Source organism: Stegodyphus dumicola, chromosome 8 (genome assembly GCF_044657685.1).
Source record: "Stegodyphus dumicola isolate Sdum_Otavi_A_Nest chromosome 8, ASM4465768v1".
Taxonomy (NCBI): domain Eukaryota; kingdom Metazoa; phylum Arthropoda; class Arachnida; order Araneae; family Eresidae; genus Stegodyphus; species Stegodyphus dumicola.
The window spans coordinates 146,811,372-146,839,261 of NC_140775.1; the positions used below are offsets into that span (position 1 = coordinate 146,811,372).

The window sequence follows — 27,890 nt, forward strand, 5'->3', positions numbered from 1 at the left end:
TAAAAGAAACCAATTCAGTAATATTTTATGTACAGTGCTCCACTCGCTCAGTTAAATTAGTGGAATCTAGGGTACAAACTCCCAGTCTTCTAGTTCAGTGTTTCTTGAATATTTTTTGCAAGTGGGACCATTTCTATAAATATTTATAAATTAGAATGGCTGATCACCTTATTCTTGTCTCCTTCAGAAGCAAATTTTTTTAAAATATGTTACCAACAATTTAAACTTTTTAAATACAATTAATTAAACTTTGTTTAATTTGATATTGATATTAAGTAATTCAGTTAATAAAAAAATTATATATATTAACCAAGACTATTGATTTCAAGGGTGAACAGGTAAAGGTCCATCATTTCTCAGCAGAAAAGTTTTTATGTTTATGTTAACTTTATGTTTTACTTTGGCGTGTTTATGTTCTCTCATGAGCTTAATGTATGCTGAACTATCGGCAAAATAATATCAAAAATTCAATATTTTGTATAAAATCAGTTTTAAAATAAGGAGCTTAGAAAAAGAACTAATTACAACTATCGATCTTTCCGGCACTGATAGGATTATTTTCACTCATTTTTTTTTTTCTTTTTGGTTGTTTTTTTGTTTCTTCAAACATTCTTTCCACGTTGGTTGTATTTATTCCCAAATAATATTTTTTATTTATTTATTTTTTTATGCTTTTAACAGGCTGGGAAAGTAGGTTACTCCGGATATTTTGCCCATCGTGTTATATATAAAGATGTCAGATGATCCGCTGGGTCATGTGTAATACCTGTGAGAAAGATGAGTAAAAAGGAAATATCTTGATCCATGCATTATTTCGTATTTACTGTCTATATTACTGTTGTCTTGTCCATATTAATATACTTTTTATATATAATATACCATACATATAATATACTTTTTCAATAACTAATATTTTTCTTCTTTTCTTTTTGTATCATCATTACATTCTTTCAAACAATAATGCAAAGACAAATGCCAGAGCTTTTAAAACCAAGATTCTTTCTGAATTTTATCAGCAAGTGATAACCATCTAATAAGATTCACCAGAATGAGAAAAGATGACCCTTAAATACATGATATTTGAAACTCTTTTTACTCTGTGAAAATTTAGGATTGACTTTTGGATTTTCACCATGTGTCCTAGTATAATTTTACCCAATTTTTAGGTGAAAGATCAATGGAAGAGTTTCATATTGTTAACCCTGAAAAAAATGGCTTTCCAAGTGAAAAGCTGAAATTATTCCAATCCTAAAAAATGATAAATATCCTAGTGCATTGCTTTAATTATCATTGCTGGAAGCATATGGTCAAAGATGCTATAACTATAATTACATTCTTTCAAACAATAATCTGTTAATTATTCTGAAGTCAACTTAATTTTATACATGCACTGACAATGGCATTTCATCACATACAATTAGTTTAGACACCTTTTCAAATTTCTGAGAAATTACACTTTGCTTCTGAAAATGGAGTTAAACTGATCAACTGAAAATTGTTTCCTTTTCTAAATATTTGCATTTTACTTACAAGTTACTTTTTATGTATTTATTTAATCACAAGGTTTGTCTGAATTTGTTTGATTTTTATGCCTATTATGAATATCATAAAAGGTATTTGCACAAGTTTTATACAGAAAAAATATATTTTATCTGATTATTTAATAAATATTTACATATACCACTTGATTCTACTCCAATCTATTCCTTGACAAAATGATATAGAGAGTGCAATTTTATGTAGACCCCACATAAGTATAGAATACTTACAGATTATACTGTTCATAACAATAGAAAAACTTTGATGCTAATAAGTTACACAAATTCAGATATAAATACTCTTTCATGAGATTCTTCTTAAATCAAAGGATCAGATTCATTATCACCACAAGCAAACTGACTTCTCCCACAATTTTTACAAGTAAATGAATCAAATATCTTTTCAAAGAAGGTCCTTTCAGAGTATGAATCTGAATCATCTTGAAAGTCAAAATTGGCCACTTCAACTGCCAACTGATTCCTCTGTTGCACATACAAGGCAATTCCAATAGCAATTATAATTAATGTAAGAAGGCTGCATACAATTGGAATGATGACAGTTGACAATGTTGGATGCACAGTCACTGGAATACAAATATTGAATTTTATAACAACACATAAAGAATTATCCAGTTCACTTACATGTAAAAAGTTATCTAAAAATAAGAATATGTACATTTATTATGCTATGGTACAAACATAGAATGAATTTACAAGAAAAAAAAATCAAACAATTGAAATATATTTACTCATTTTTCAATATAATAATAATAATCTGGAGGCTAATGCATAATCAAATGTCTTTTTTTTTTTAAATTAAAAGCTTAAAAAGGTAATGGGAAGCATTCTCATTATTAAAAGCATAGCACATGTTAATTACAATGCTTTCATACAATACTAAATGCTAATTTCTCTAAATAATTCAGTTCTGCATCTACATTTTCCTTCAAAGCATGTGTATGTTCATGTTTTTAAGGGCTATTTAAAACTATCACCACAATTTCTTACATTCAGTATGAAAAAGAAATGCAATTACACTACACCACTAACCTTATGAAATCTAAGAACACTGGGTTGCTCCTCTACAGCCCCATTCACATGCAATGCTCTTTCTCACAGCCACAGTTTGTATTAGGGAGAAATGGGGATATGAAAGGGTTTTGCCTTCAGGGCCGGTTCAGCTACACATTGTCTTCCATCCCTTAACCCATAAGCCACTGCGAGCAATAAATGATACTACAAACGTGAATCAGACTGGCAGATTTCTAACATTTACTTACAACTTTTTTGACATTGTTTACTACTGCTATTAAATGCCATCGGAGTTTAATTCTTTAATTAATTAAAATACACTTAAATTAATTAAAAAGGCAATTTATATACGAGACGAAATGATTAAAAAAAGAAAAGAAACCACATATGCTTCTGAGTGGTTTTAAATAAAATGTTTTGTGGCTGCTAAAATTTCAAACTTTGCTTCTTTTTGAAAAAAAGAATAAAACGAAAAATTAATATTAATTACAAATGTTTTAATATTGATTATAAACATTTTAGAAAATATATTAAAATTAATTCATCTGTTAAAATTGTTCTGAACGTGTTTTACGAAGATTTCAAATAAAAGCTTGTAATTTATGTTTATATCAATTGATTAGCACTAGGTTTTATTTTATATATATATGTAATGAAATTCAGTAATAAAATTTTTAAGAAATTTGAAAAGATTTAATGACCATGTAGGCAGCTTATATTCTTTAAACTGTGTTTTCTCAATTTGCATTTTTTCAATAAATCCCTTTATTTAAAGTCCTAAAACATATATATATATGACCTAAATTATTTAATATTTTTACCGCTTATTTAAAGTTATATACTTTAGAGAAACAAGAATGGGTTTCGCAAAATACTGAAAAAAAAAATATTTGAAGTGGAAATGTGATCGAGATCATATTTGTTTCAAAGTTTTTGCATAAAAACATGGTTTTATTTTTTCTCAGAAACTAATTCATTAATTGCAAAATTGACCCTTAAAGTGAAGAACTTTCTAATAAATACAATATGAAAATATGGGGGAAAATCATTGAAAATTGTAGGAGATGAATGACATTTTAATTATTAGACTTTTCTTCCAAAAATTTATAATTAAAAAAAATACTCGAAAAATTTTTTTTTCAGCTTAAAATTATTTTTTCTTATAAAACCATTTAATAGCAATAATAAAAGTAGATGAAAGTTCTTAAATAAAAAAATCATTCAAAAGGTACCGAGTCCCCTTGTCGAGTTGAAGCCGATATACGCGTCTTTAGTTTTAATTTGAACAGTATTTCTGGAATACCCAGCATCAGATAACCTCGTCCGTACTTGTTTACAAATTTCCGTATTTCGTACGGTTCTATGTAATTTTTTGGATTATACCTCATCCTCAGATATCTACCAATGCGATTGTTTCGCTCACAGTCAATTGCACGTCAGCCATGTTTGTTAAAATTAAGTGAACCGCACAATCAGTATGGGGAAATCTCCCCATTTGCCTTGCTCCTGAGAGGTAGGAACGTTCTATCTTCAATTCAAAGAGGCAGTTAATGCTTGTCACCGTGTGAATAGGACACTTTGGAAGAACCAGTTTTCGCTACCAGTCGAATCTGCTCTTGTGAACAGGGCTTATGAAGAGACAAAGAGATTAAAAGAAAACAATTTTTTTACTTTTTAAGCCTATTAATTTGTTTCCTTTAATGCTTACATTCCCTAATATCTTCTCAGAAGTCAATTGTTTGACTATTCTTTAATTCTCTATTTTTATTTTTCTGAATTTTTTTAAATGTTTTCAAAGATAAAAAGTAGCAAAGGGCTGCCACATTGGAGAGTAAGGAGAATGATTACGAATAATCACAATTTTCTTTCTGGTAATCTGTTTCAGGATGCACTCAGCAGAGGCAATTTTATTACTTCTCACCTTTATGGTTTTGAATCCAAAAACAAAGCTCATAAAATAAAATAATACTAATAATAAATAATAATATATAAAAAAAATCTGAAAGCTTTTAGATTTTATATTACGCCCAAAAGGGTGCTTTCTTAAGGTTCTGTGCGTTACCTTTACTTATTAAATATCATGTTCTTCGCATTTAAACCATAATATTCAATTCAATTCAGCAATATCGCAAAATAATTTTAAAATGAGAATACCTTTAGAATTTCTGATAAAGAGTCTTGTGTGCTGAAAATAAAAATGTCCCCCTCTCGGTAGAGTGTTGTCATTGATCGCTTTAAAATCGCTGAGTTTATTAATAAAAAATTCGTTAAAGTGTTACAAAATATGAAATCTATAATAAAACAAATTTCAAATTCCAAATTAGGGCTTCCAGATGCCTATATTTGGTGGAAGATTACATTATTCAAAATTTGGTGGCTCTAAGTACTGTTGTTTTATCACAATGCAAGAAACATATATACATTTATGACGATTCTTCTTCATTTAATTTCTTTAAATATGACACGGGGGGGATAATATTTGGTGGCAACAATTTGAAAAGTGAATCAACGGTTATAGCGAATAGGCACCAAATGCCAAAACAAAATTAATAGTCCTTCTGGGCAAATTGCTCCTTTGGACTAAAGAAAAAAAAACTTTTTAACCCATCTGTGCGATTAAACAAATATTTCTCAAAGTACGCTTATTTCATGCAAGTTATTGAGGTCCAGTGTAGTCATGTTTTAGGTCAACCTCTTTATGTTTTCAATAGAGCTTGAACTCAGAGTCTTGATTTTGATCGGATCGGGTCTTTTAGACCCAGTGAGCCTTTTCGTGTTACTATTATATAGTTGATTTGTGATAGTATAGAAAGCGGCAAACATGTCGCGTAATTTATCTTACAACAAAGAAATGTTGCAAAAGTCATCAACTGGTGAAGAATGTATTGTAGAAAATGAGGATGGAAGTGATCATGAATTTTAAGTTCACATGATACTGATTTAGACAGGGATATAGAGTCTGAAAATGACATTGAGAATGACATAAATTGTTTTATTGGAAAAAAATTATCGGAAACAAAAAAGGGGGTAGAAAAGGAAAAAAAAAAAAAGATGCAGTATTTGCCCAGCAAAAAAGCAAAGAAAAATGAAAAAGAGCTTTACCAAATGTGAAAAATATTTGTATTTCGAACACATGAAAACACATTCTTCAATGCGTTGCTAACATTTGTTGTTGCATTTTTCTCTGTATCTGTAGTGCTAATAAAGAAAATAAGAATTGATGCAGAGTAAAGGTATACTATTTTTTTTCCTATGCTAGTATGTAATACGATTTTCTATTCCTTTAAGAAATTTTATTTCATAAAAACATTTGAAGATATTAAAAATTTTAATGTACATATTTTTAAAATTTGATCATAAATTTATTATTGGCATAGATATAACACTTTTTCTGGAGATTTACAATATTTTCACGAAAAAACACGAATTGGGTTTTTTGGACCCAGTGTGCACTCGTGTAACTCATATGAGCCCGTTTCTAAATTCTTCTAAAAGCGGAAAATACATCAAAGCAAGTAAATTGAGATGACTTATTAATTACTACCTCACAACTTTATACAACTGATCGAAAAAATTCAGGCTTTAAATTTTGTAGACACATCATATTCCTACATAACGTGTTTCAAAACTAATGGAACAAACTTTAAGGTATGATGAATACATCAAAACAAACAACTTTCATCATAGACTGTAAGGTCACTCATTAAATAGTTACAAAAGAAGTTAGGCACTTTCTGCTTTTCCACTCAAAGCATCTTTTGCAATACAATGACAGATGATCTGATCATGTCCGACTTCTCCTTATACTGCAATTCTGCATTTCTGTTTTTTTTCCATGCAATTCTGTTTTTTTTTTTTTTTTTTTTTTTTTTTTTTTTATTTGTATTATTTTTAAGTAGTGATAGCAGATTGCTATGAGCATGGGAAGAGCAAAAGTGTGCCATATGCCAAATTTGTGCAACTCTCTAATATTTTTTAAAGCAAAGCATTATCTGTGTGTTTATGGGAATAATGACAGTATGCACAGTGCTGACTTGCCTACGATGCTGAGTTTCTACAGTTCTCTGATTTTTTTTAAGCTAAAACAGATTGTTGTACCCATGGAGAGAATAGTGGTGTGTGTGTGTGTGTGTGGGAGGGGGAGGTAAGTATTTTCTTATGGATGTTTTTGCATTTTTAATTTTGTTAACAGGTTGTTGTTTTATACTATTCTTAATGCCCCACTATTTTTGAAAATTTGATCATATATTAAACTGAATCATATTACTATGTTTTAATAATATAAATGATTTCTTATGTACTTAGCTTAAACTGCAGCAAATAAGATATAAATAACATGAAATAAAAGTGATAAATATAAAATTAGAAACCTAAATGAAAAAAAATTAACATTAAAACAAAAGACTTTATATAAAAAAAGTTACTTACCATTAATAACCATTATTTCAAGAATTCTTTTCACATCTTTAACCCCATTACTAATATAAATACCAACATGGTAAGTTCCGTAGTCCTGAAAGTATCTAAAGATTTCCATATGGCAACTGGTAAATGTAGCTAAGTGAGTACAAGTAAAGTTTTCCACGGAAGTATTTTCGGTCACAAACTCATGGCAATATGTAAATGGTGGACTGTAAAACGAACAAATAATTTGAATTTCATTAAAAATATTTTTTAAAAATTTACCGTAATTATACAACTAAAAAGACTTATTTTTATAGATCAACACTACTAGCAAGCAACTACGGAATAAGAACTAAAACACAGTTTAATAAAGCAGTTTGAAGCCTTTTAAAAATATACTGGGCCATATAAAAAAAATCTCCTTGGCTTTTTGGTACATTTTTGAACAAAAATTCTCTTTACTGAAAATAAATTCTAATCAATTACATATTGACTATAATCATCTACACAGGAGAAAGATGTATGCTACTTTAAGATCCTTTAACCTCTTAAAACATAACACATTCAGAAGTGCCAACATGCAGAGTGATCATCCCCATCTACTGTGTTAGTTTAATACTACAAATTACCTATTTGCAAAAACTTTAAAAAGATCTTAAGGAAGGAAACCCTAATCTCTCAAGATTCTGAGACATATGCAATACATTTCATAATGGTTTTGCCCAAATATATCAAGCATAGACTATGGTACGTATGGCTAACAGAATAACGGCGATGCAATTTTCAATTAAATGCAACTACTATATAATATTGTTTACAGATCAACATACCTACCATCAGGGACGATCCTAGTGAGAGACAAGATGGTGCACAGCACGTGCGTGGCCAAACGATTATCAAACATACTATATTTCTGTAAAAAAGCGTGGCCAGTTTTAATTTTCACGTGGGCAGCTGATGGTCTAGCATCAGTACTGCTTACCATATCTCAAGCATATTTTTATTACTAACACAACATAAAATTGTTTTATATATCATTTTCCAGCACCTTCTAGCCATCAGATAAGTTGAAAGAGCTCGAGTGAGTTTAATTACTGTGAATTTAATACAGAGCTTGTGACTACATTTTATTGCAAAAACTAGTTTTATATATATTGTAAAATATTTTGCAGTATTTAACAAAATAACAGATGATCTTCTTAGTAAAACATAAATTTTATTTTTCATTTACGGAGATAGATAATTTGAATACAGTCTTTTAATTACAAATTTTTCATCTACTAGCTGGTAAAACTTCAGAATTAACAATTTTAAACAACTTCTTACTTTGCTGAGCAACAGTTACAGCATACAAATATGGCATTCCCACTCCAATAATAAATGTAGTTATTTGTTAAATAATAAAATATTACAACCTCTCCCCCTCTAGATAAACTTTATTTTTTATAAATTACAGTTTACAATTTTTTTTTCAAAACAACAGAATATCAACACAATACATAATTGAAATACAGTACAAAGTCTAATCCGGACGTCCATTATCCGGAATGATCTATAATCCGGACCTCAAAGCCACAAACTCAGGCATGAGATGATGCGCTTGATGCGCACGTCCGCTACGCATGCGCGCAAAGCCAGTAAAGCGTTTACCCATGCGCGCTTCCGATACTGAAGAAAGTAACACAGAACATTATTGAAAATGAAAAAATTTCGATTGACAAGTTAGTCGCGATTCTCGACACAGCAATTACAGGACTTGAACAGTGGAACTTTGTAACTGAACAAGAAATTATGTCTGTTTATAGAATTAAAGAGAAAGTATTAGCACAAAAAGCAAAGCAACTTAAACAACTTACATTGATAAAAATGTTTACTAAAGTAAAAAAATAAATATTAAGTTTTTTTTTTTTTTTTTTTTTTTTTTTTTTTTTTTTGTAAATTTTGATACCCTTTAGATCATAATTGCTCTTTATTTCATAAATTACGGTTTCATATTTTTAATTGAATAATTTCTGCATGCCATCTTACCAGATTTAAATTGATGATCTATAACCCGGAAAAAACCCTAATCCGGAATGGCAAAGTCCCGACGAATCTGTATTGCGGACTTTATACTGTACTACATATAACATAATAATATACAGTAAGGAAGAGAGCAAAGAACAAAATATGTTTTATCTATATAGGGAAACAAATTCTTTAATCAGGCCAGGGAGTACGACTTAATGCATCTACATTTTTATGGTTTTTGCCATTTCAATGAACGACTGTGTAATTGTAGGGTTGTAATACTAGTGCCCATCTCATAAGTTGCAGATTCAAACTTGCATTATTTTTTAGCCAAAAGATTTCCTTTCAAAGTTTCGGTTAAAGGTGCTGCTGTAGATGAGAACATTGAAATGTAATGATTACAATATCCCGCTAATCCTAAAAATGCTCTGACTTGACATTTTGTGGATGGCACGGGAAAATGAAGAATAGCTTTTACTTTGACTTCACTTGGCATTCTTATACCACGACCTACAATATGTCCTAGATATTTTACTCTATCTTGAGCAAATTTACATTTTATAGGTTTAATGGTTAAACTAGCATCCTTTATTTTTGTCAAAACGGCTTTCAGATGACTTGTTCTTCCCAGGTGTTTGAAAAGATTGTCACGTCATCTAAATATGGAACAGCAAAGTGTTCACAACCGTGAAGAATTTGAGCCATCATTTTGCTAAATGAAAATTGTGCATTTTTAAGTCCAAAAGGCATCAGTAGACGTCTAAATGTGCCAAAACTTGTAGCAAAAATGGATAATCTTTGGGCATAAGGTGTTAATGGTTTTTACCAATATCCCTTTGTTAAATCCAAAAGAGTTATATATTTTGCACCTGCTACAGTTTATACTCATTGTTTGATATTAGGCAAGGAAAAAAATTGTGTTTTAGTCAACTTATTCTATTTTCTATAGTCGATGCATGGTCTAGGATCCCTTTGTGCTATTTCAACTAGAATCATAGGAGAAGTGTAATCTGAATCTCCTATTTCAATTATTTTATGTTGAAGCATTTTATCAATTTCTGTTTTTAATATATCTGTTTGGCTAGGAGAAATTCTGTATGGTTTACAGTGTATTGGTGTGTTTTCTGTCAATTAAATATCATGCATTATTAAATGTGTTTTTCCCAGCTTATTAGAAAATATTTTTGAAAATTTCAACAGCAGCTCATGCAATTCTTGAATTTGTTGTTCATTTAGCTTATCATTTAAGGAACTGTTTCCTTCAATTTCCTCAAAATCGAACAATGTTGGTTCAGAGTCAATTGTTGGGAAATTTTCCTCCATATCAGTTTCAGATTCATCTTCTGTAATCATAAGGTTAACCAACTCTGTTTCGCCTATGATAAGGTCTTAACACGTTAACATGGTAGACTTGATTATGGTCTTTTTTTCCTTTGAAACTCACAACATAATTAGTTTCAGAAATGAATCTTTTCTGATATGCTCTGGACAGCTCCTGTAGCCACTTACCTAAAGAAAGACTCACATCAAAAGTAATAAAAATAAAATACAATTACTTCATTCATTTCTTAAAAAAAAAAAAAAAAAAAAAAAAAAAGATGGAATTCATATAATTACTATTTTTAATAAGTTACAGCACCATTGTTTAAGAATGGGGAAAAAAGGGGGGATGTTATTTAGCTTTGATTTCAAGTTTTAGTTCAAAATAATGGATTTCTCAACTCGTCACAACTATCAGGTAGTCTTGGGTTTCTAGTTATAGCTTCAATTTCTTTTTGAAAATACTTTCAAAGAATTCAGACTTCTTTGAGCAAAACATTCAGGCACCTGACTATGCTAATTCAACATTGGCCTAGTTTTAATTTTCAAAATACTTTCAGTTTAGAATCTTCCAATAAAGCTGGAAAATTATTAATGCACAAAAGTTAAGGATAAACTTCAGCTGCTGATACTGAATGATAAAAAGTATGTATACTGATGACTAGTTTTATATCTGGCTGACATAATGTTAGTTTCAGTAAAAAATTTAGGAAATTTTGATTGAATGCTTCAAATGGCATTTTTGATTTCAACAAAAACTATTTAAATCCCATTTTGCAGACTTTAAGAAAATCTTGATTTTGTGTTTGCCAGTTTAGTCTTGGACACTAATGCATAACCCAATCTTAATTAAAATAAATAAATAAATAAATATCAGCTTACCTTCCACTGCAAGTAATAGTAAGATTCAGTATTTCTCCATGGAAAATAAAAGGATTTCCAGAAATATTCACATTGTTGACAGGCACTAGAGACAGAAGGAAAATAAGACTCCACAAACAAATGGCATCATATTAAAATTCTTAAACTATTGAAAAATATATATATATTTAAAAAATATTTTAATTTATGGAAATAACTTATTTAATCTATATATTTATTTACTGAAATCCAATATCCTGAAGTTTTAAATTCATAAGCTTATGAAAATATACAGAATCTTGAACAGGTCTTGTTTTTTTTTTTTTTTTTTTAGAACTTTGCAGTGAAAAATGTATCATGCCCTTTGTTTCTGGGGTGAAAAAATGTGTTTATGTCCTTGCTGAAATGTGAATCATAAATCTTCAAATTACTAACTAGATATGCTAACTCACAGACAGTGAAATTCCTTATAATTTTTCCCCCTTACAGTTTCTACAGCATAAGATACAGTTTACCATATGCAGGTAGTGATGAATAGTGGTGGATTTATCATGTGAGGAACCCGTTTCATTTGAGCTTTTAGTGGCCCCTCATCTTAAGACAGAGAATATATCTATTTTTTTAATATTAATTAATGACTAAGGGGCCTAAAGTCTCTAATAATTCAAGACATTCATTTATGATGATGAATTATCATCCACCACATTTTTAGTCTGGGCACCACTGTAAAAACTGTTAACTTGATTAGAGCAAGGTAGATGAGAAATTAACTAATCAGCTGCATCCTAGCCAGGATCTGAATAATTGATCTTCCAGTTACTAGCTGGATATCTTAACCATTTACACTATGAGTCAGATGATTTATTTGAATATGGGAAAGCTCATGAGGGCTGCCTAAGGAGAAGGGTGTCATTGTGGAGAATTTTTCAAAGGCAAACATACTGATATCCATGTTAAACATGGAAAAAAATCACAAAAACCAACCATGTAAGCAGCCTGTTCTCAGGCATTTGAATCCTGAGCTATCAGTATTCAAACGATCATAAGAACTTGGTCACGGGAAGAGGAAAGATGCAATAATTCCATACAACCTTTTTATTCAATATTTGTTGAAATAAAGTTATTTATCCCACAGAATTATCAACATATCATATGCAATTGCATCATTTGTAATTTTCCCTTAAATATATAAAACACGCAAATTGATATTTAAAAAAATCTGACGTGTACACCACGACTTCCTTGTAAGGAATATTAAATTATACACAATTTTCCTGCATTTCATTTATGCATATTGAATTAACAGTTAACTAATTTTGAAGTAAGTCTACTTCGTCAATAGCACATAAATCACAATAGACTTAATGCCCTCTTTAAAGTTCACTATACAGTCAAAAGTTGTTAATTCGGCACCCATAATCCGGAATGATCCGGACCTCAAAGCTACAAACTTTCTGCGCATGCATGTAAGACCTTTACGGCTGCGAATATGTGTGTGCGCATGCGCATAACACGTTTACGCATGCGCGTTTAATGTATAACGGACATATAAGCTAAGCTAAAATGATCTAATTCAGTTAATGTTGCAGATTGCATTGTTCCTTAATCTTTTAATTGGATCCGGCTTATTCACAGCATTTTTAAATGTAGGAAGAGAAAAATTTGAAATGATCGACTTTGAAGAAGTAATTGATAAATTTGCTTCATTAAAGGCAAGAAAAATGTATACACAGTAATTATTAATTATATTATGGTACTAAAATATGACATTATATTATTAATAAATATATCTATTATACAGGGAATCCCATAAATGTTGCGACAAACTTCTGGTGGCGGTAGGGCACATCATAAGGACTAAGAATTGCTTAAGAACCCATGCCTTGAAATATCATTGTACACTGCCAGGGGGTGCTGTACAGAAGAGTGCTAGTGCAAAGAGAGGATTGCCTCATTTGAGCGGTAGGTACCATAGGAAGAAATGGAACGCTATACGAACGGAGAGCTTGCAGACATGCATTTCGTGTATGGAACAGCTGAGTGTAATGGACGAGCCGGTGCACTCATTTATCGAGAACGCTTCCCCAATAGACATCAACCACACCACTACAGTACAAAGTCTTTAATCTGGACCTCAAAGTTACAAACTTTCTGCGCATGCGTAAATGCATAATACCTTTACGCATGCACATATGTGTTTACGCATGCACATAATACGTTTATGCATGTGCGTTTAATGTATAATGGCCGGTATAAGGTAGGCTAAAATTATCTATTTCAGTTAATGTTGCAGATTGCGTTGTTCCTTAATCTTCTAATTGGATCCGGCTTATTATTTTTTGCAGACTGTTAGAGCAATTTTATAAAAAGTAAGCTTGAACTTTCGATTATCTCAAAAAGAGTTTCCGATTCTGGATCTACACAGAGAAAGCATGTTTCGATGTACCATTTCCGACAGTGAAGAAAGTGACAGACAGTTTATTGAAAATGAAAAAATTTCGATTGATAAGTTAGTTGGTATTCTCGACACAGCAATTACAGGACTTGAACAGTGGAACTGAACAAGAAATTATGTCTGTTTATAGAATTAAAGAGAAAGTATTAGCACAAAAAAGGAAGCAACTTAAACAACTTACATTGAAAGAAATGTTTAATAAAGTTAAAATATAAATATCAGCCTTTTTTTTTGTAAATTTTGATACCCTTTAGACCATAATTGCTCTTTATTTCATAAATAACGGTTTCATATTTTTAATTTTATAATTTCTGCATGCCATCTTACCAGATTTAAACTGACGATCCATAATCCTGAAAAACCCCTAATCCGGAATCACCGAAGTCCTGACGAGTCCGGATTAAAGACTTTGTACTGTATTTGTTTGCCCATTTGCATCAAAATTTGTGTGACTAATGGGTCATTAAGATGTCCTGAGCGGGACGAGTGAGGTCAGGCCACGACCAAGTCGTTCTGTCGTTAGGAAAGAAAGTGTGTTGGATATGGTGGACAGTTATCCAAGGACCAGCATATGTGCTACTACTTCTCAATTAAGAACATCTTGTACCAGTGTCCAGCATGTCTTGAATGCCAAGTCCTGCCATGCCTTTCATCTCCAAAGGGTTCAGTTACTGCTCCCCGATGACTATCCTGAAAGTGTGCATTCCTACAGTGGTTTCTGAAAGAAAGTCCGCATGATGTTGATTTCCCAGCTTTTGTGTTGTTCACAAATAAGGCCACATTCAATAGGGATGGTGTATTCAATCACCGCAATCAGCATTTATGGGCTAAAGAAAAACCCCATGGTATGCGGCATCATGCTGCAGAACAATGCTTCAAAGTTAATGTGTGGGCAGGTTTGGTCAGTGCCTGCTTAGTCGGGCCGTACATTTTATCATCCAAGTTGAATGCCACGAATTATCTGATCTTTCTGGAGCTGGTTCTTCATGGCTTGCTTGAAGATGTTCCATCAAATGCGAGGCGCAACATGTGGTTCCAACATGATGAGGTCCTGCTCATTTTGGACTGGATATTCCTAGCCATTTGAACAAATCAATAGATTAGTTGTGGTGGACCGGTTCCCTGGCTCCCACGCTCACCCGATTTATTGAGCCTTGATTTCTTTTTGTTGGGAGCCATCAAAAGCGTCGTGTATCATGATCCTGTTGTGTCTGAAATGGATCTCATGCCAAGACTCACCTGTGCAGCTGCTACTATCAAAGAAACTCCCAGTGTGTTTGAACATCTCTGGCAATCAATGGTCCATCCGGTGTGAGGCATGTTTGCCGTATAATGGTGCAAACTTCAAGCACCTGTTCTGACATTCAAGCTGTTGTACACCATTTGTATTCATGTCCAATAAATGCTCCAAATTAATCACTATCTTGTTTCCTTTCCCATCTTCTACCTCTACTACCCGTTATCCTTGACATTTCCAGGCATGGGTTCCTACACCATTTTTAATTCTTATGATGTATTCTACCTCCCCTAGAAAGTTTGTCGCAATATTTACAGGACACATTGTATATAATAGATATTAATTTTTTTCATTTTTAAAAACTCTGCTTTTAAAGTAATTATATAAATATGTAAAATAGATAATATTTTTTTAACTAATTCTATATGAACGTATGTCTGATTTTTCCACTGACACAGAGACATTTCCGTATTTAGTCCCAGTCTTGATTTTATAAGCAGTTTTTTTTCTACTTTAAAATTTAAAGCCTAAACAGAGACTGTTATCCCGAAAAATTGTATAGCATTGCGTAAGAGTGTAGTTAGGTAGCGACTATTCGTAATATATTTGAGTATTTTAAGGCAGACACTGCACTTTATTATTATTTGTATTATCTTCTTATTATGAGTATATTTTATAATATAGATTATTATATGTTTTTCGGGGGGGGGGACAAAAAAGTATTGTGTTCCGGGTGCCAGTTATCCTCACTACACCATTGTGAGTCCATGCTAGATTTAATCAACTCCATCAATTTTTCAGTAAAACTTATGCATGAAGTTTCTTTTCTAAGCAATCATTTGGAATCTGGCAGCAGATTAATTAATTTTACATTATAATATGTATGGAAAAGTTTCAGATTATGATTTTGGGAGACAAATTATCTTCGGGAATAAATTCAGCTTGTGAACCAAAGTTTTACTGTGTTACGAAAATGAGCAGCATGATAAAACAAAGGATAAACGATTCTAAATTTGCAATTTAATTATTAACTTTACCTTTTGCTGTGATCATCTTGTTGAAAAATCCCACTCTGAAGTCATTATTTGGGAAAGTTGCTGAAGCAAATGATTTAATTTCCTTTATGCCTGCATCACTAAAGTTATAAGTTAAAACATTCTTCAAAGTCTGATGTCTCTCTGCATCGATGCTCCAGGCATATTCAATCAAAGAATTATTTAGGAATCCACTAGGATTGTGTAAGTCAGTAACAATGGTCACATTTTCTCCAACAGCAACTTCATTTACATCATTTCCATAACTTATATTACCTCTGAAAACTAAGATTTCTCCAATCAGATCTCCTGGGGGAAAAAGGAGAAAATATTTTATTTTAAAGCAGTCAGTTTCTGTCTGTATGAAAAATTTACATCTTATATTTTACTTACATCAAATATCACCCTACAGATTAAGTACACATCCATAAAATTTCACGAGTGAAAACAAATAGTTTAAATTTAAAAACACACACAAAAAAGAACTTATTTGCAATTATTATAGATATAAAAATCCACTTAAGTTTCACTTAATATATATCCTTAAAGAGAAAATACTTTATTCAGTCAGAGAAAAATGAAAAATATAGTACAAAGTCTGAAATCCAGATGTCCATTATCCGGAATGATCTAAAATTCGGTCCTCAAAGCCACAAAAAAAATTTTTTTTATTAATGCTTTACACATGCGCATTTGATTTTTTCTTCTATAATAAAACATGTAGAGATTTTCACTTAAAAATTCTGATTCTTAAAATACTTCGTTATGGAAAAACAATCATGTATGCATAAATTTGTAAGATTAATAATTTGGCTCCATAAGTATCTACTTGGCATACATTTCAAACCAAAACATCATCTATTTTATATCCCTGACGCCGACCTGGCGTGTCATTATTTATTATATTTTGGTTTCATCACAGCATGTTTATCAATACATGACAGCTTCAGTAATAACTCATGCTGTGATGTCTAAACTTTTTTTATATTAGTAATTGAGCAACAAGAGTATGGCAACCTTTTATGCTAGCATTATGCTTGGCGAAGATTATAGATTTTTAAATGCTTTAAAATATGTTGACAAGGAAAAATTCAACAAAAATTTCTTTTCATATGCTAAAAATAGAATTTATTAATGAAACTCAACGGCCAAAAGATTACATTTAGTGCTATTTTAATTAAGAATAACTGATATGTTATTCACCATAAACACAGAAGCGGCAGCAGAATATGTCGGCACCGGACAGCAGGACTTAGGGAAGACGAAACTTTTGGAATTTGGGGAAGCACCGAGCGGCAAAATTACGGGCTGAAAAGTTTTTATGATTTACGCAAAGCACTGGGATCTAAAGTTTAGGCATAGTGAAAATTTAAAACTTAGGAAAGTGCTTTGCAGCAGAATTTAGGACCCATAGAGACTGCAACAGGCGGTATCAAGTGCCGGGCCCTAGATAAAGCTTTCTGAATTTTTTGTGGAAGCATCTTAAACAACTTACATTGAAAGAAATGTTTAATAAAGATAAAAAATAAATATTAAGCTTTTTGTTGTAAATTTTGATACCCTTTAGATCATAATTGTTCTTTATTTCATAAATTATGATTTCATATTTTTAATTGTATAATTTCTGAATGCCATCTTAGCAGATTTAAATTGATGATCTATCATCTGGAAAAATCCAGAATCGCCGAAGTCCCAACCAGTCCGGATTTCGGACTTTATACTGTATAACAAGTAGCATAACACAGATGGTAATACTGAAAATTTTAAATAGAAACTTATTAAGAATAAAAACTGAAAATGATTGATCAAAATGGGAATGAAAATGTGCAATAACTTACAGAAACTTCATTAATATTGCATAAAAAATTTTAATTAATACAGTCAAAAGTCGTTAATTCGGACACCCATAATCCGGACCTCAAAGCTACAAACTTTATGCGCATGAGTCGCGTTGACGCATAGGCGTTTACGCGTGCGGGTAAGACCTTTACGGCTGCGAATGTGCGTGTGTGCATGCCCATAATACGTTTACGCATGCGCGTTTAATGTATAACGGAACGGTATAAGCTAAGCTAAAATTATCTAATTCAGTTAATGTTGCAGATTGCGTTGTTCCTTAATCTTCAAATTGGATATGCCTTATTATTTTTTGCAGACTGTTAGAACAATTTTATAAAAGTAAGCTTGAACTTTCGATTATGTCAAATAGCTTCAGCTGCAAAACCGCCAGCTGAAGATGGTGGTTCGGTAAAACCATCGAAACTAGTCCTGTGAAAATTTTGTAAATATAACGCTGATTTTTGTTGTTTGACTTCTGAATTAGTATTTATTCGGCGTGTTATTGTGTCTTAATTGAAAGATATATTTAATAAAGTAAACAAATAAATATTAAATATTAAGCTTTTTCTTTTTGTAAATTTTGATACCCTTTAGATCATAATTGTTCTTTATTTCATAAATTAAGTTTCATATTTTTAATTTTGTAATTTCCTCATGCCATCTTACCATATTTAAACTGATGATCTATAATCCGGAATCGCCGAAGTCCCGACGAGTCCGGATCAACGACTTTTGACTGTATAGTATAAAGTCCGAGATTTGCAATCATCAGGACTTTGCCGATTCTGGATTTTGGAAATTTCTGGACTTTAAACCATCAGTTAAAATCAAGTAAGATGACACAGAGACATGGCATCACTGAGGCTCCTCTTACTGTTTATGAACCACTCAAGGTCAATAGTGTGATCCTGACTAACAACAATATACTAATTCAGAAGTCAAACAAAAAAAAAATCAATGTTATATTTTCAAATTGTTGTTTGACTTCTGAATTAGTATTTGTTTGGTGTGTTACTGTGTCTTAATTAACAACAATATGGCAATCAATTAATTATCAGTGGTCACAGTGTGGGGCTCCCAAGCCAGCAGGTATTTGAAAGCAATATACTCGAATCTCAATTGGTGGGAAGAAAAATCACATTTGCAGGACACCTGTTTTCTTTTACTGAGTATTATGTTTTCTATTCCTAGACTAGTATGTGGGGAGAGGAATTCTTTCAGTTATTTTATTTTATTTATATACTAGCAGGTAAGCCTACCAGATGAGCAGGCTGGAGCCAGAGCAAAATTTATAAGTTCTAAATACACCTGAAAAGAAAATGTATAAAGACATTTGAAATAAGTATGATTCAAAACACATGGGTATGCTACCCAAAGAAGTCATCCAACAGAAATATCACAAAATAAAAGTGTTAGCTGAATCAACATTATTGACTCTTCTCTCTTCATAGTTCAGTACAAAGTCTTTAATCCAGGCTCGTCGGGATTTCAGCTATTCCAGATTAGGGGTTTTTCTGGATTATAGATCAACAATTTAAATCTAGTAAGATGGCATGCAGAAATTATACAATTAAAAAGTGCTTAAAATAATACTTGAAGATCAGATTACTTTTATCATAAAATGTCAATTATGAAAATTATTAATAAAATTATTCAGAGTAGAAAATAAGGAAGCTTTATTTATGGCTGAGAAAAACAGCAATGAATGCCAAATGGCAATATTAAACATTTGTAACCCTTATACAGGGTTCGTACACATTTCTGCACATGGAAATTAAGTACTCTTAAGGACCATTAATGAAAAAAATTAAGGACCTATCAGCCAATAGGAGCTAAAAAATTCAATTCAATCAGCTTATATCTGAATTTCACATTTGTAATAACATTCTAAGAATAAAATAGATCCGTAAGTAGGATACATTCTTATTAAACATAACTTTAAAACAAATTTGAGAATGAAAACCACAATATAATATTTATCAAATAGCATTAAATATTTTACACGTATAATAGTTGGACATATTTGAAAGAAGATTGGGGACATTTCATTTTCATTTTATTAACAACTTTATGCTGATTTTTTCTTTTATGTCTTATTTTGCCATGTCCTTACTCAGTCTAGAGGTTTAGTAAATAGCAGGTAAATTTTATGTCAAATGGCATAGCTTAAAATGAAAAATAAAATCATAATCAGCATGATTTGAAACAGAAGATTAGCTGTTGCTAGTGCTGCTTCTTGCTGAGAGAGAGACCTGTTGATCAGAAAAAAAATCTGAAAACCTGTTGTAGGTAAGGTATTTCTCCCACATTTCTTGGCATGTCTTCATGGTGTGGTGGTCTGCACACTCGGCTCCGCGGTTTGATTCCCAGCGAAGGCTTTGCATATTTTTCATCTTTCCTGCTTCCAAAAAATATTTAATGTCTCTAGAGGCGCCCGAACTAAAAGGGTGGTGGGTGATGATTCTCCTCACCCAGGATTTGGCAATTGGGTCCCCTAAAACCCCAGTCGCCTTTTAAAAGGGGGAGTATATAAAGTATTTCTCCCACCTTCTTGGCATACTTTTGTGGTGTGGTGGTTTGCACGCTGGGCACGTATTCCAGAGGCCCGCAGTTCGATTCTTGGTGAAGGTGCTTTTTCATCTGTTTCTGTTTAAAAAAAAAAAAATTCTAATGTTTCTACAAGTGTTGTACCTTCATATACAGTTTCTGGGATTGTAGCTTGGTTAATATATTTTAAAGTTCCAATAAGCCTCTAATATAGCAGAGGTGAGAAGTTGTTTTGTATTATTTTAAGTCTCACTAGATGCAAAGAATAAGTTTACAATATTTTTTACATTTACGTGCCGTATCTTGTGGCCACGGTAATGATTAACGAAAAGCAATAACTTGCTTTAATATGCATAGATAACTTTTAAAGATGAGCAGTTAGTTATAAATAATTACATTAGGTAGTTAAATACCCTCAGTCGTTATAGATTTACATGACCATTATTAAAATCACAACTTAATAACATTTCACAGTTTAAAATACATGTAATTTATGACACCGATTCTTAAACAGTATTAGGATAATTACACATTAAAAGTAACATAACAAAATATTTACGATTCTTTTTAATTCGAAGTGTTCCTAGACATTTTGGCTTAATTTATATCAATTTTCTTCTCTTTAAACATCTTTTCTAACAATTAGCAATCTGTTTCAATACACAAACCAATGTTCCCACTAGTTTCTGCGTGCTTCAACTGTCACATTCATTAAGTACCTAACCAGGTTTTGCGTGATCTGGTAAAAGTTAAATAATCCAAAACCTCCGATAGACATGAAGAAAATTATCGTTATGTCTGAAGGTAACTACAGCGTCACATAAAGATTTAAATATACCTCTTATTTAAAAAGACTTTGGAACATACAGGCACATTCTTATGTTATGCTGACAAAATAAACTACAGCTCTTGGTGATGCATGTAAACAGGAAAAGCCAAATTCAAACTAAAAATGTGGACTAGTATTCAAAGACTACTCAATTTAAATTTAATCTAAGGTGGCTCAGTAACTTTATTGTAGTAAAAAATTCAAATATTAGTAATGATAAACAAAGATGAATAATTACAAATTATCAGATGTAGCAGGAACTGCAACATCCAAGTGGAGGGCAAAATTACAATCCAAAAATCTCAGTTTAAAAACGATCTGATTTGAATTCTGGTGAGGACACGGAAACAGAAAGCTACAGTAAATGCTAAAATTCTAAACAACTGATAATTTGCATATGCATTCAGTTTCTTTAAATGTGTTTCCTCTTCACTTCAGAATTTTTGGAATTAAAGATTTCTGTTATTCTAAAAAACCAAAATGCATTTAGAATATAAAGGAAAAGCTGCTAATTTGATTTCTTTGGTAATATGAACATTCAGAATAAATATGAAATGATATGTGGTTAGGGCTGGTTTGAATTTGGGAAGGCACTAAGCGGCAGAATTTAGGAACCACAGAGATTTCATCAGGTGGGAAAAAGGCCCAGTGCTAGCCCTGTGTATGATCCATTGAGACGTATAAGGTGAATCTTTTAAATTGTCAGTTTTCAATTTCTTTATTAATAAAAAAATTCCTTTTTATATAAATGACTGTCCATGTGAAAACACTAGAAACATTTTTGGTATTTTCGATGCAGGTGTCTAGTGAAAAGTTGAGAAAATAAAGAGAAGATAAACAGGTTAAGAAAAAGACTTCTAGCATCAGAAGTACAACATTCAAACATTATATTTTCAGTGTCCTTCCAAAAATTCTTCACAATGTATGAAATTCATCATAAAATTTCTGTAAAATACATCCATTATGTGTTAATACAATGAAGATATTTTTTATTTTGTCACATTTTAATAGAGCCTCCTAGAATTGTGGGTCTGTAATCCTTCTAAACAATGCTTTCAAATCCTTCTAAACTTTCCAAGTTGCAATGTCTAAAATCCTAAAGAAAATTAGCCCTACCAATTCTGTAATAGAAAAAAGACCAGAAATAGTTTGAAAAAAAAAAAAAAAATCAGTGGAAAAAAAAGTGTGAAATTAATTTTATAGAGAAAACTGATGCATATTCTAATCATTCTGAAACAATTACTGGGAAAACTTTTTACCCTGAAAAAATTGAAAGGAAGAAATTTTTAATTAATTACATAGCTATTTTGCTTTTGCTATGAATTTTTTTTGTAAACTGTGCTCTATAATATTTATTATCTTGTTTATTTCTCATATTCAAAATACCGTATAATAACGGAAAGTAATGTCTCTTCATAATATGACAGCAAAAAAATATAAATGTTTTATTTTAATTTTATTTCCTAAATATAATTTCAATATATTACCATTAATTTAGTTAAATTTATCAATGTTATAATGATTTTTAAAAAAAATACACAAAAAATTCCCAGATCTCCGAATTAAAAATTTTCGGTTGATCTTTACATTATGGTAACTTGGCGTTTTTTTCGCGAAAATTTGGCGACCAACTCTCCTACAGCAACCCTCTATTTTTTTTTCCCGCCGCCATTTTGTCTTCACGAAGTAAAGACATGTTTCTTTTCTTTTTATCTACTGAACACTTCTTCCAACAATCTACTAGCCGAATTACACTTATGCTAGAAATTTTATCTAACAAAACTGCTTAATCATGACAAATATTCACTGCAAAATTGGGAAAAAGTGCACAATACCATACTCTTTACGCGTTTTTCAAAATAACACATACACATAAACCATGTACACGCCGACTTATTTTTACTTAAAAAAACATCCCAGAATTGCACAAAAATGGCATTGCGCACACTCTTCACTATATCCATGTACACTGCTTTTTTCTCATAAATTAGAAAAATTTCACGAAAATACATGATAATTTTCTGAATCTTTAAACCCGGTAAAAAGAACATATATGAAATTACCTGATCGCGAAAAAGTATTTACCCTTTCCAAATATGAACATTTCCACATATAAAATAAATAAAATATCCAAAAACTTTTACCTCTAAATCATCTATTACATTATACACGTCACCAACGAATTCATACCGCAACCATTACAAATACTTAGTATCAAATATTTAAATTATTTCCATGCACGTTTACTTCAACTTAAACGTATACCAAATTCCTACAAACATAAAATTAACAAAATAACTATCATTTAATTAAAATATCACTAAACCATGTACACGCCGACTTATTTTTACTTAAAAAAACATCCCAGAATTGCACAAAAATGGCATTGCGCACACCCTTCACTATATCCATGTACACTGCTTTTTTCTCATAAATTAGAAAAATTTCATGAAAATACATGACAATTTTCTCAATCTTTAAACCCGGTAAAAAGCACATATATGAAATTACCTGATCGCGAAAAAGTAATGAACATTTCCACATATAAAATAAATAAAATATCCAAAAACGTTTACCTCTAAATCATCTATTACATTATACACGTCACCAACGAATTCATACCGCAACCATTACAAATACTTATTGTCAGATATTTAAATTATTTCCATGCACGTTTACTTCAACTAAAACGTATACCAAATTCCTACAAACATAAAATTCACAAAATAACTATCATTTAATTAAAATATAATTAAATTCAAAAACACTACTTAAAATATAAATGAGCACATACATTAAATTAATACATACATAAATACCCATTTCGAATTCACTTTAGTTACGGCCATGGGATCCAAAAATTCATGAACACTGTTTCACACAACACAGAATACAGCCAAATACAAAATTTCCAGATTTTTTCCCGATTTCCCCCCTTTTCCGATTAAAGAACCGTAATTCGTACATTAATATCACATGACATATCCCATGATCTCTCATTTCCCTCACACAAAATAATGCGTAATCGGAACTGAGTACTGCTCACATTATTACCAAAGTGCTAGGTAGTAACCTTTATCGCCTCCAAAATGTCGCCAAACTACCAGTTGCCATATTGTAAAGATCAACCAAATTTTCTATAGAAAGTGATATTAAAATTGCCGAAATGCTGATAAGTCACCAAATTTCGAGCCGTTTTATAAAAGAATTCACATCCACAAAAGCGGAAAGTTGTTTAAGAGCTCTTCATTTTAAAAAAATGAAATAATTTTAAAATGCTTATGTTTCAGTTCTTGCTCAGAAGTACTTTATATTAGAAATAGGAACAAATTATAACCCATGAACTCATTCAAAAGAGTATCATTTTTATCAGTGAATCGCCAAAAATATTCCTCGAAAATGATAATTCACACTCAAAATAACAGTTGTAAAAATAAGACCGAAATTTCAGATGATTAAAATTAAAGACCTTCTGATGATTTTGGCCGAAATTAAGGACTTCTAAAGACCAAAAATCGATTTAAAAAATGTAAGGACTGTACGAACCCTGTTATATGCAATGAAAAACTACATCACTACATTTGGTACTTTTCCATTTTGCCGGAGCAAACGATAAAGTCACCAATAATGGTACAACTGATGCCAAAAGGAATATCTTCGCTAATAACCTTTTACCCTTCGTTTTCAAAACAAGTCACAGCCATTTGTTATCAGACTGATTGTTTCTTTCAGTACTGGCATACAATTACGGTTTAATCCTAGTATCCGGTGCACAAGGGATTTGGCTACTTTTGGCGACTTTATGATGAGCAGTAAACGAGACATATACGATGAGTAGTTAAACGGGTCATTTTGGAGTGAGTTGGCGATAATTTTCAAAATCGTGCCAAGGCTGCACCGTATACTAGGATTTTACCTATAATTACATACGAATTTTTACTAGTTAAATTTTTTGCCCTAAGACCATTTGCGGTAATTAATTAGGATGCAATCACACCACTCACTTGAAGGTGAAAATATAGAAAAGACAAAATCAAGGGAATTCATCAAATCTAATGAGAATTCACTAGCAAAGTAAAGCACTGTGGTTTTACATACTTTCTGAGTAAGCTATTTGTATGAATTGAATTCTAAAATGTGACAAAATAAAAGTTCAATTTTTTAAGTTTTAAATACATCAATATGCCATATACCAATATGACTGATTTTACCAACTTTAATTCTGCAGTATAATATATTTACAGCTTAAATGACCAAAACATTTCTAAAAATTAAAGACCATAAAATTTATACACAGATATTTCGTCTACAGTATATCATAATATCGCATGCTTATTACACACATAAATAAAACTAAAGGATACATACTCTGTATAGAAAATACACTGCAGTTGGCAATAACAGTTTTAGTCCATATTACGAAATTATCTTCAACTGTCACATTCATTAAGTAAGTCCCCTCATCATAAAGAGTTGATGGCAATTCCACACTCAGAGAAACGTTAACAGCCCGCGTTTCATACTGCAATTTTTGAACTCCATCGCTGAATACGTATAGCAAATTAGATTTTGGAACATAATCTTGTAACACAGCAATAAATGTTATATTGCTTCCAAGTATAGCGGGGCCGTCATTTGTTACAATCAATCTCCGGGATGACAAAACTGAAACAAAAAGCACTAATTTCAATACTTTGAATGATAACCTTATGTCAGGTCTATATCAATAATTATAATAATTATAACACTCACCTTGATTAATTGTGAGTGATACCAATAAAAAAATTTGGCAAATTTTTGAGAGCAATTTCATAATTAATTCTTCACATGATAATATTATAAAATCCAATAAATGATACAGAAACCAGAACTATTACACAAATGCTCATTTCATGGTAGATTTCTCACATTTATCTGCTTTTAATTATACTCTCGTTTGAAGAAACGCATTTATCTCTACACATTGTGGAATAACGAAAACAAGTCACATGAATGGCTCTCTTCCGGTAAAAACAAACACACACATTGTCTAAATATCCGCTTCTGGAGCCAAAATGTTAATGTAAAATGCGTGGCATAAATAAAAGCTGATGTTGGCCTTGGCTGAAGCTATGGATTTAAAAATTCTTCATGCCTCATTTACTGATGACCGCGCGTAATTTCTTCAGAAATGTACAAAATTCAGATCATCATATAGCACAACTAGCAAACTATGATCGAACAATTGTGCATCCATTCAAGCGTCCTCTTACTATTCAATATAACCGTGCATAATAAATTTCGTCAACGCAGGCCAAAAGTGTAATAACCTCGCTTTTCTCCCTGCTCATAGTTAATAAATCTCATCAAAGCAATAGATATTAGAATGTGATTTAACTTGCAAAGTATTAGGACTTTTGCTTTGAATTCTCCAAAGCGGAAAGAGGACTTTGTTGTACCTTATTTCAACCCATAATATAACTCTCAATTCATTTTCATTATTCTAGTATTAGCGCATTTAAACTTGGCAAATAAATTTCAAGTCCTCATAGCAAGAATACAATTTCTTGATATATAATTTACTTCATTTATGTTTAATAAGTTTCAACTTTATTATGGATTTCCCATATAACAAATAACATTTTCATGTTTGTTTTACTTAGATATTAATGCGCGGAGTATAATGTTTATACTCCGTGTACTAATGCAGTGCTCCGCAACCGGTGTGCCGCGGCACACTGGTGTGCCATGAGTAGGATATAGCTGTGCCGCAATCAAATACATGTATTTAACATTTTGCAAATTTTTATCATGTATTTAATACACAATGACAATTTTTTTCCTTAATAATGTCTATTTTAAATGTTTTTATATATTTCACTGTTGTGTGTGTGATTGTAAGTGTGTCAACATTTGAATTTTTCGGCACTTCCTTGATAACTCGGAACTCTTTGATGTGCCACGAAATTCCAGAAAGATTTTTTGTGCGTCGCAGTTGAGAAAAGGTTGCGGAGCACTGTACTAATGTTAAGTCTTGCAAAAGCGCTTATTCTTCTATTTCCAGCTAAAGGACTCAGAGCACAGTGCCAACTAGAGGTCAAAACCTCTAGCGGTTGACCCCTCAAGAACCACCAGCAATGTCCGATGGCTGAAGCGCTTCATGACGTGTATCTGTTTGTAATTTCTCAGTTAAGGAAATGTACCTTTTCTTGTATTAGAGCTACAGCATTATTAAGCTAAAGTATACTAGAAGAGCTCACCATAGTTAGCAACGTATCTCTTCGTATACCGTAAATAAGCCCTAAAGCTTGATTTTACTTCTTACTTGATGACTGTGGTCTCTACGATCACACTCCATCGGCTTTAGTTAAAATCACGAATTAGAATTTTTTGGGCTTGTTCATTTCCATTTACAGTCGGTCACAAAAGTATTCGAACACCGGTACCCTATCAGAAAATGACAAGATGGCGTTTTTTTTCCCTCTTTCTCTCTGTGTGTCGTGTTATTCCATCCTAGGTTTTCTTCCCCCCCATCTTGGAAAAAACTGGAAAAAAATTGGTTACGATCTCTTTTTGAATGGGGAGATGACATTTTGAGAAAAAGCTGACGACCCTATCTTGGAGAATGAACATGACCGCTCTACACACCCTTTCACTCTCTCTCTCTTTGAATTGGGAAGCCATTTTGGGAAAAGCGGACCCTCTTCTTTTGATCTTGGAGAACTGGAAATGAACGCTCTACACGATCTCTCTTTGAATTCAGAAGGTATTTTGGGACCTTCTAATGTTGGAAAACTGAAATGGA

The 27,890-nt window shown here is 31.7% G+C and overlaps 1 protein-coding gene across 2 annotated transcripts; it reads right to left on the bottom strand.

Annotated features, from left to right (window-relative positions):
• Window positions 1-1,626: 1,626 nt before the first annotated feature.
• On the bottom strand, window positions 1,627-26,135 carry LOC118199593 (transmembrane protein 130-like). Of its 2 annotated transcripts, none has more exons than XM_035371487.2 (6): window positions 25,859-26,135; window positions 25,475-25,786; window positions 15,895-16,200; window positions 11,187-11,271; window positions 6,999-7,201; window positions 1,627-2,122 (listed from the first exon to the last, which is right to left on the bottom strand). In XM_035371487.2, exons 1-6 carry the CDS (start codon window positions 25,917-25,919, stop codon window positions 1,857-1,859), a joined length of 1,233 nt encoding a protein of 410 aa, XP_035227378.1. In that variant the 5' UTR covers window positions 25,920-26,135; the 3' UTR covers window positions 1,627-1,856. The 2 variants fall into 2 exon arrangements, with proteins under 2 accessions (XP_035227378.1, XP_035227379.1); XM_035371488.2 differs by having other exon boundaries at window positions 25,475-25,771; window positions 25,859-26,132.
• Window positions 26,136-27,890: the final 1,755 nt, after the last annotated feature.

Coding starts and splice junctions, on each gene's coding strand:
- LOC118199593 (XM_035371487.2), bottom strand. CDS start 25,919: ATGAAATTGCTCTCAAAAATTTGCCAAATTTTTTTATTGGTATCACTC. Junction 16,201..25,474: donor CAGTGTATTTTCTATACAGA/GTATGTATCCTT, acceptor TTTTTCCCCCAG/GAGATCTGATTGGAGAAATC. Junction 7,202..11,186: donor ACTATTACTTGCAGTGGAAG/GTAAGCTGATAT, acceptor TTCGTTTTACAG/TCCACCATTTACATATTGCC.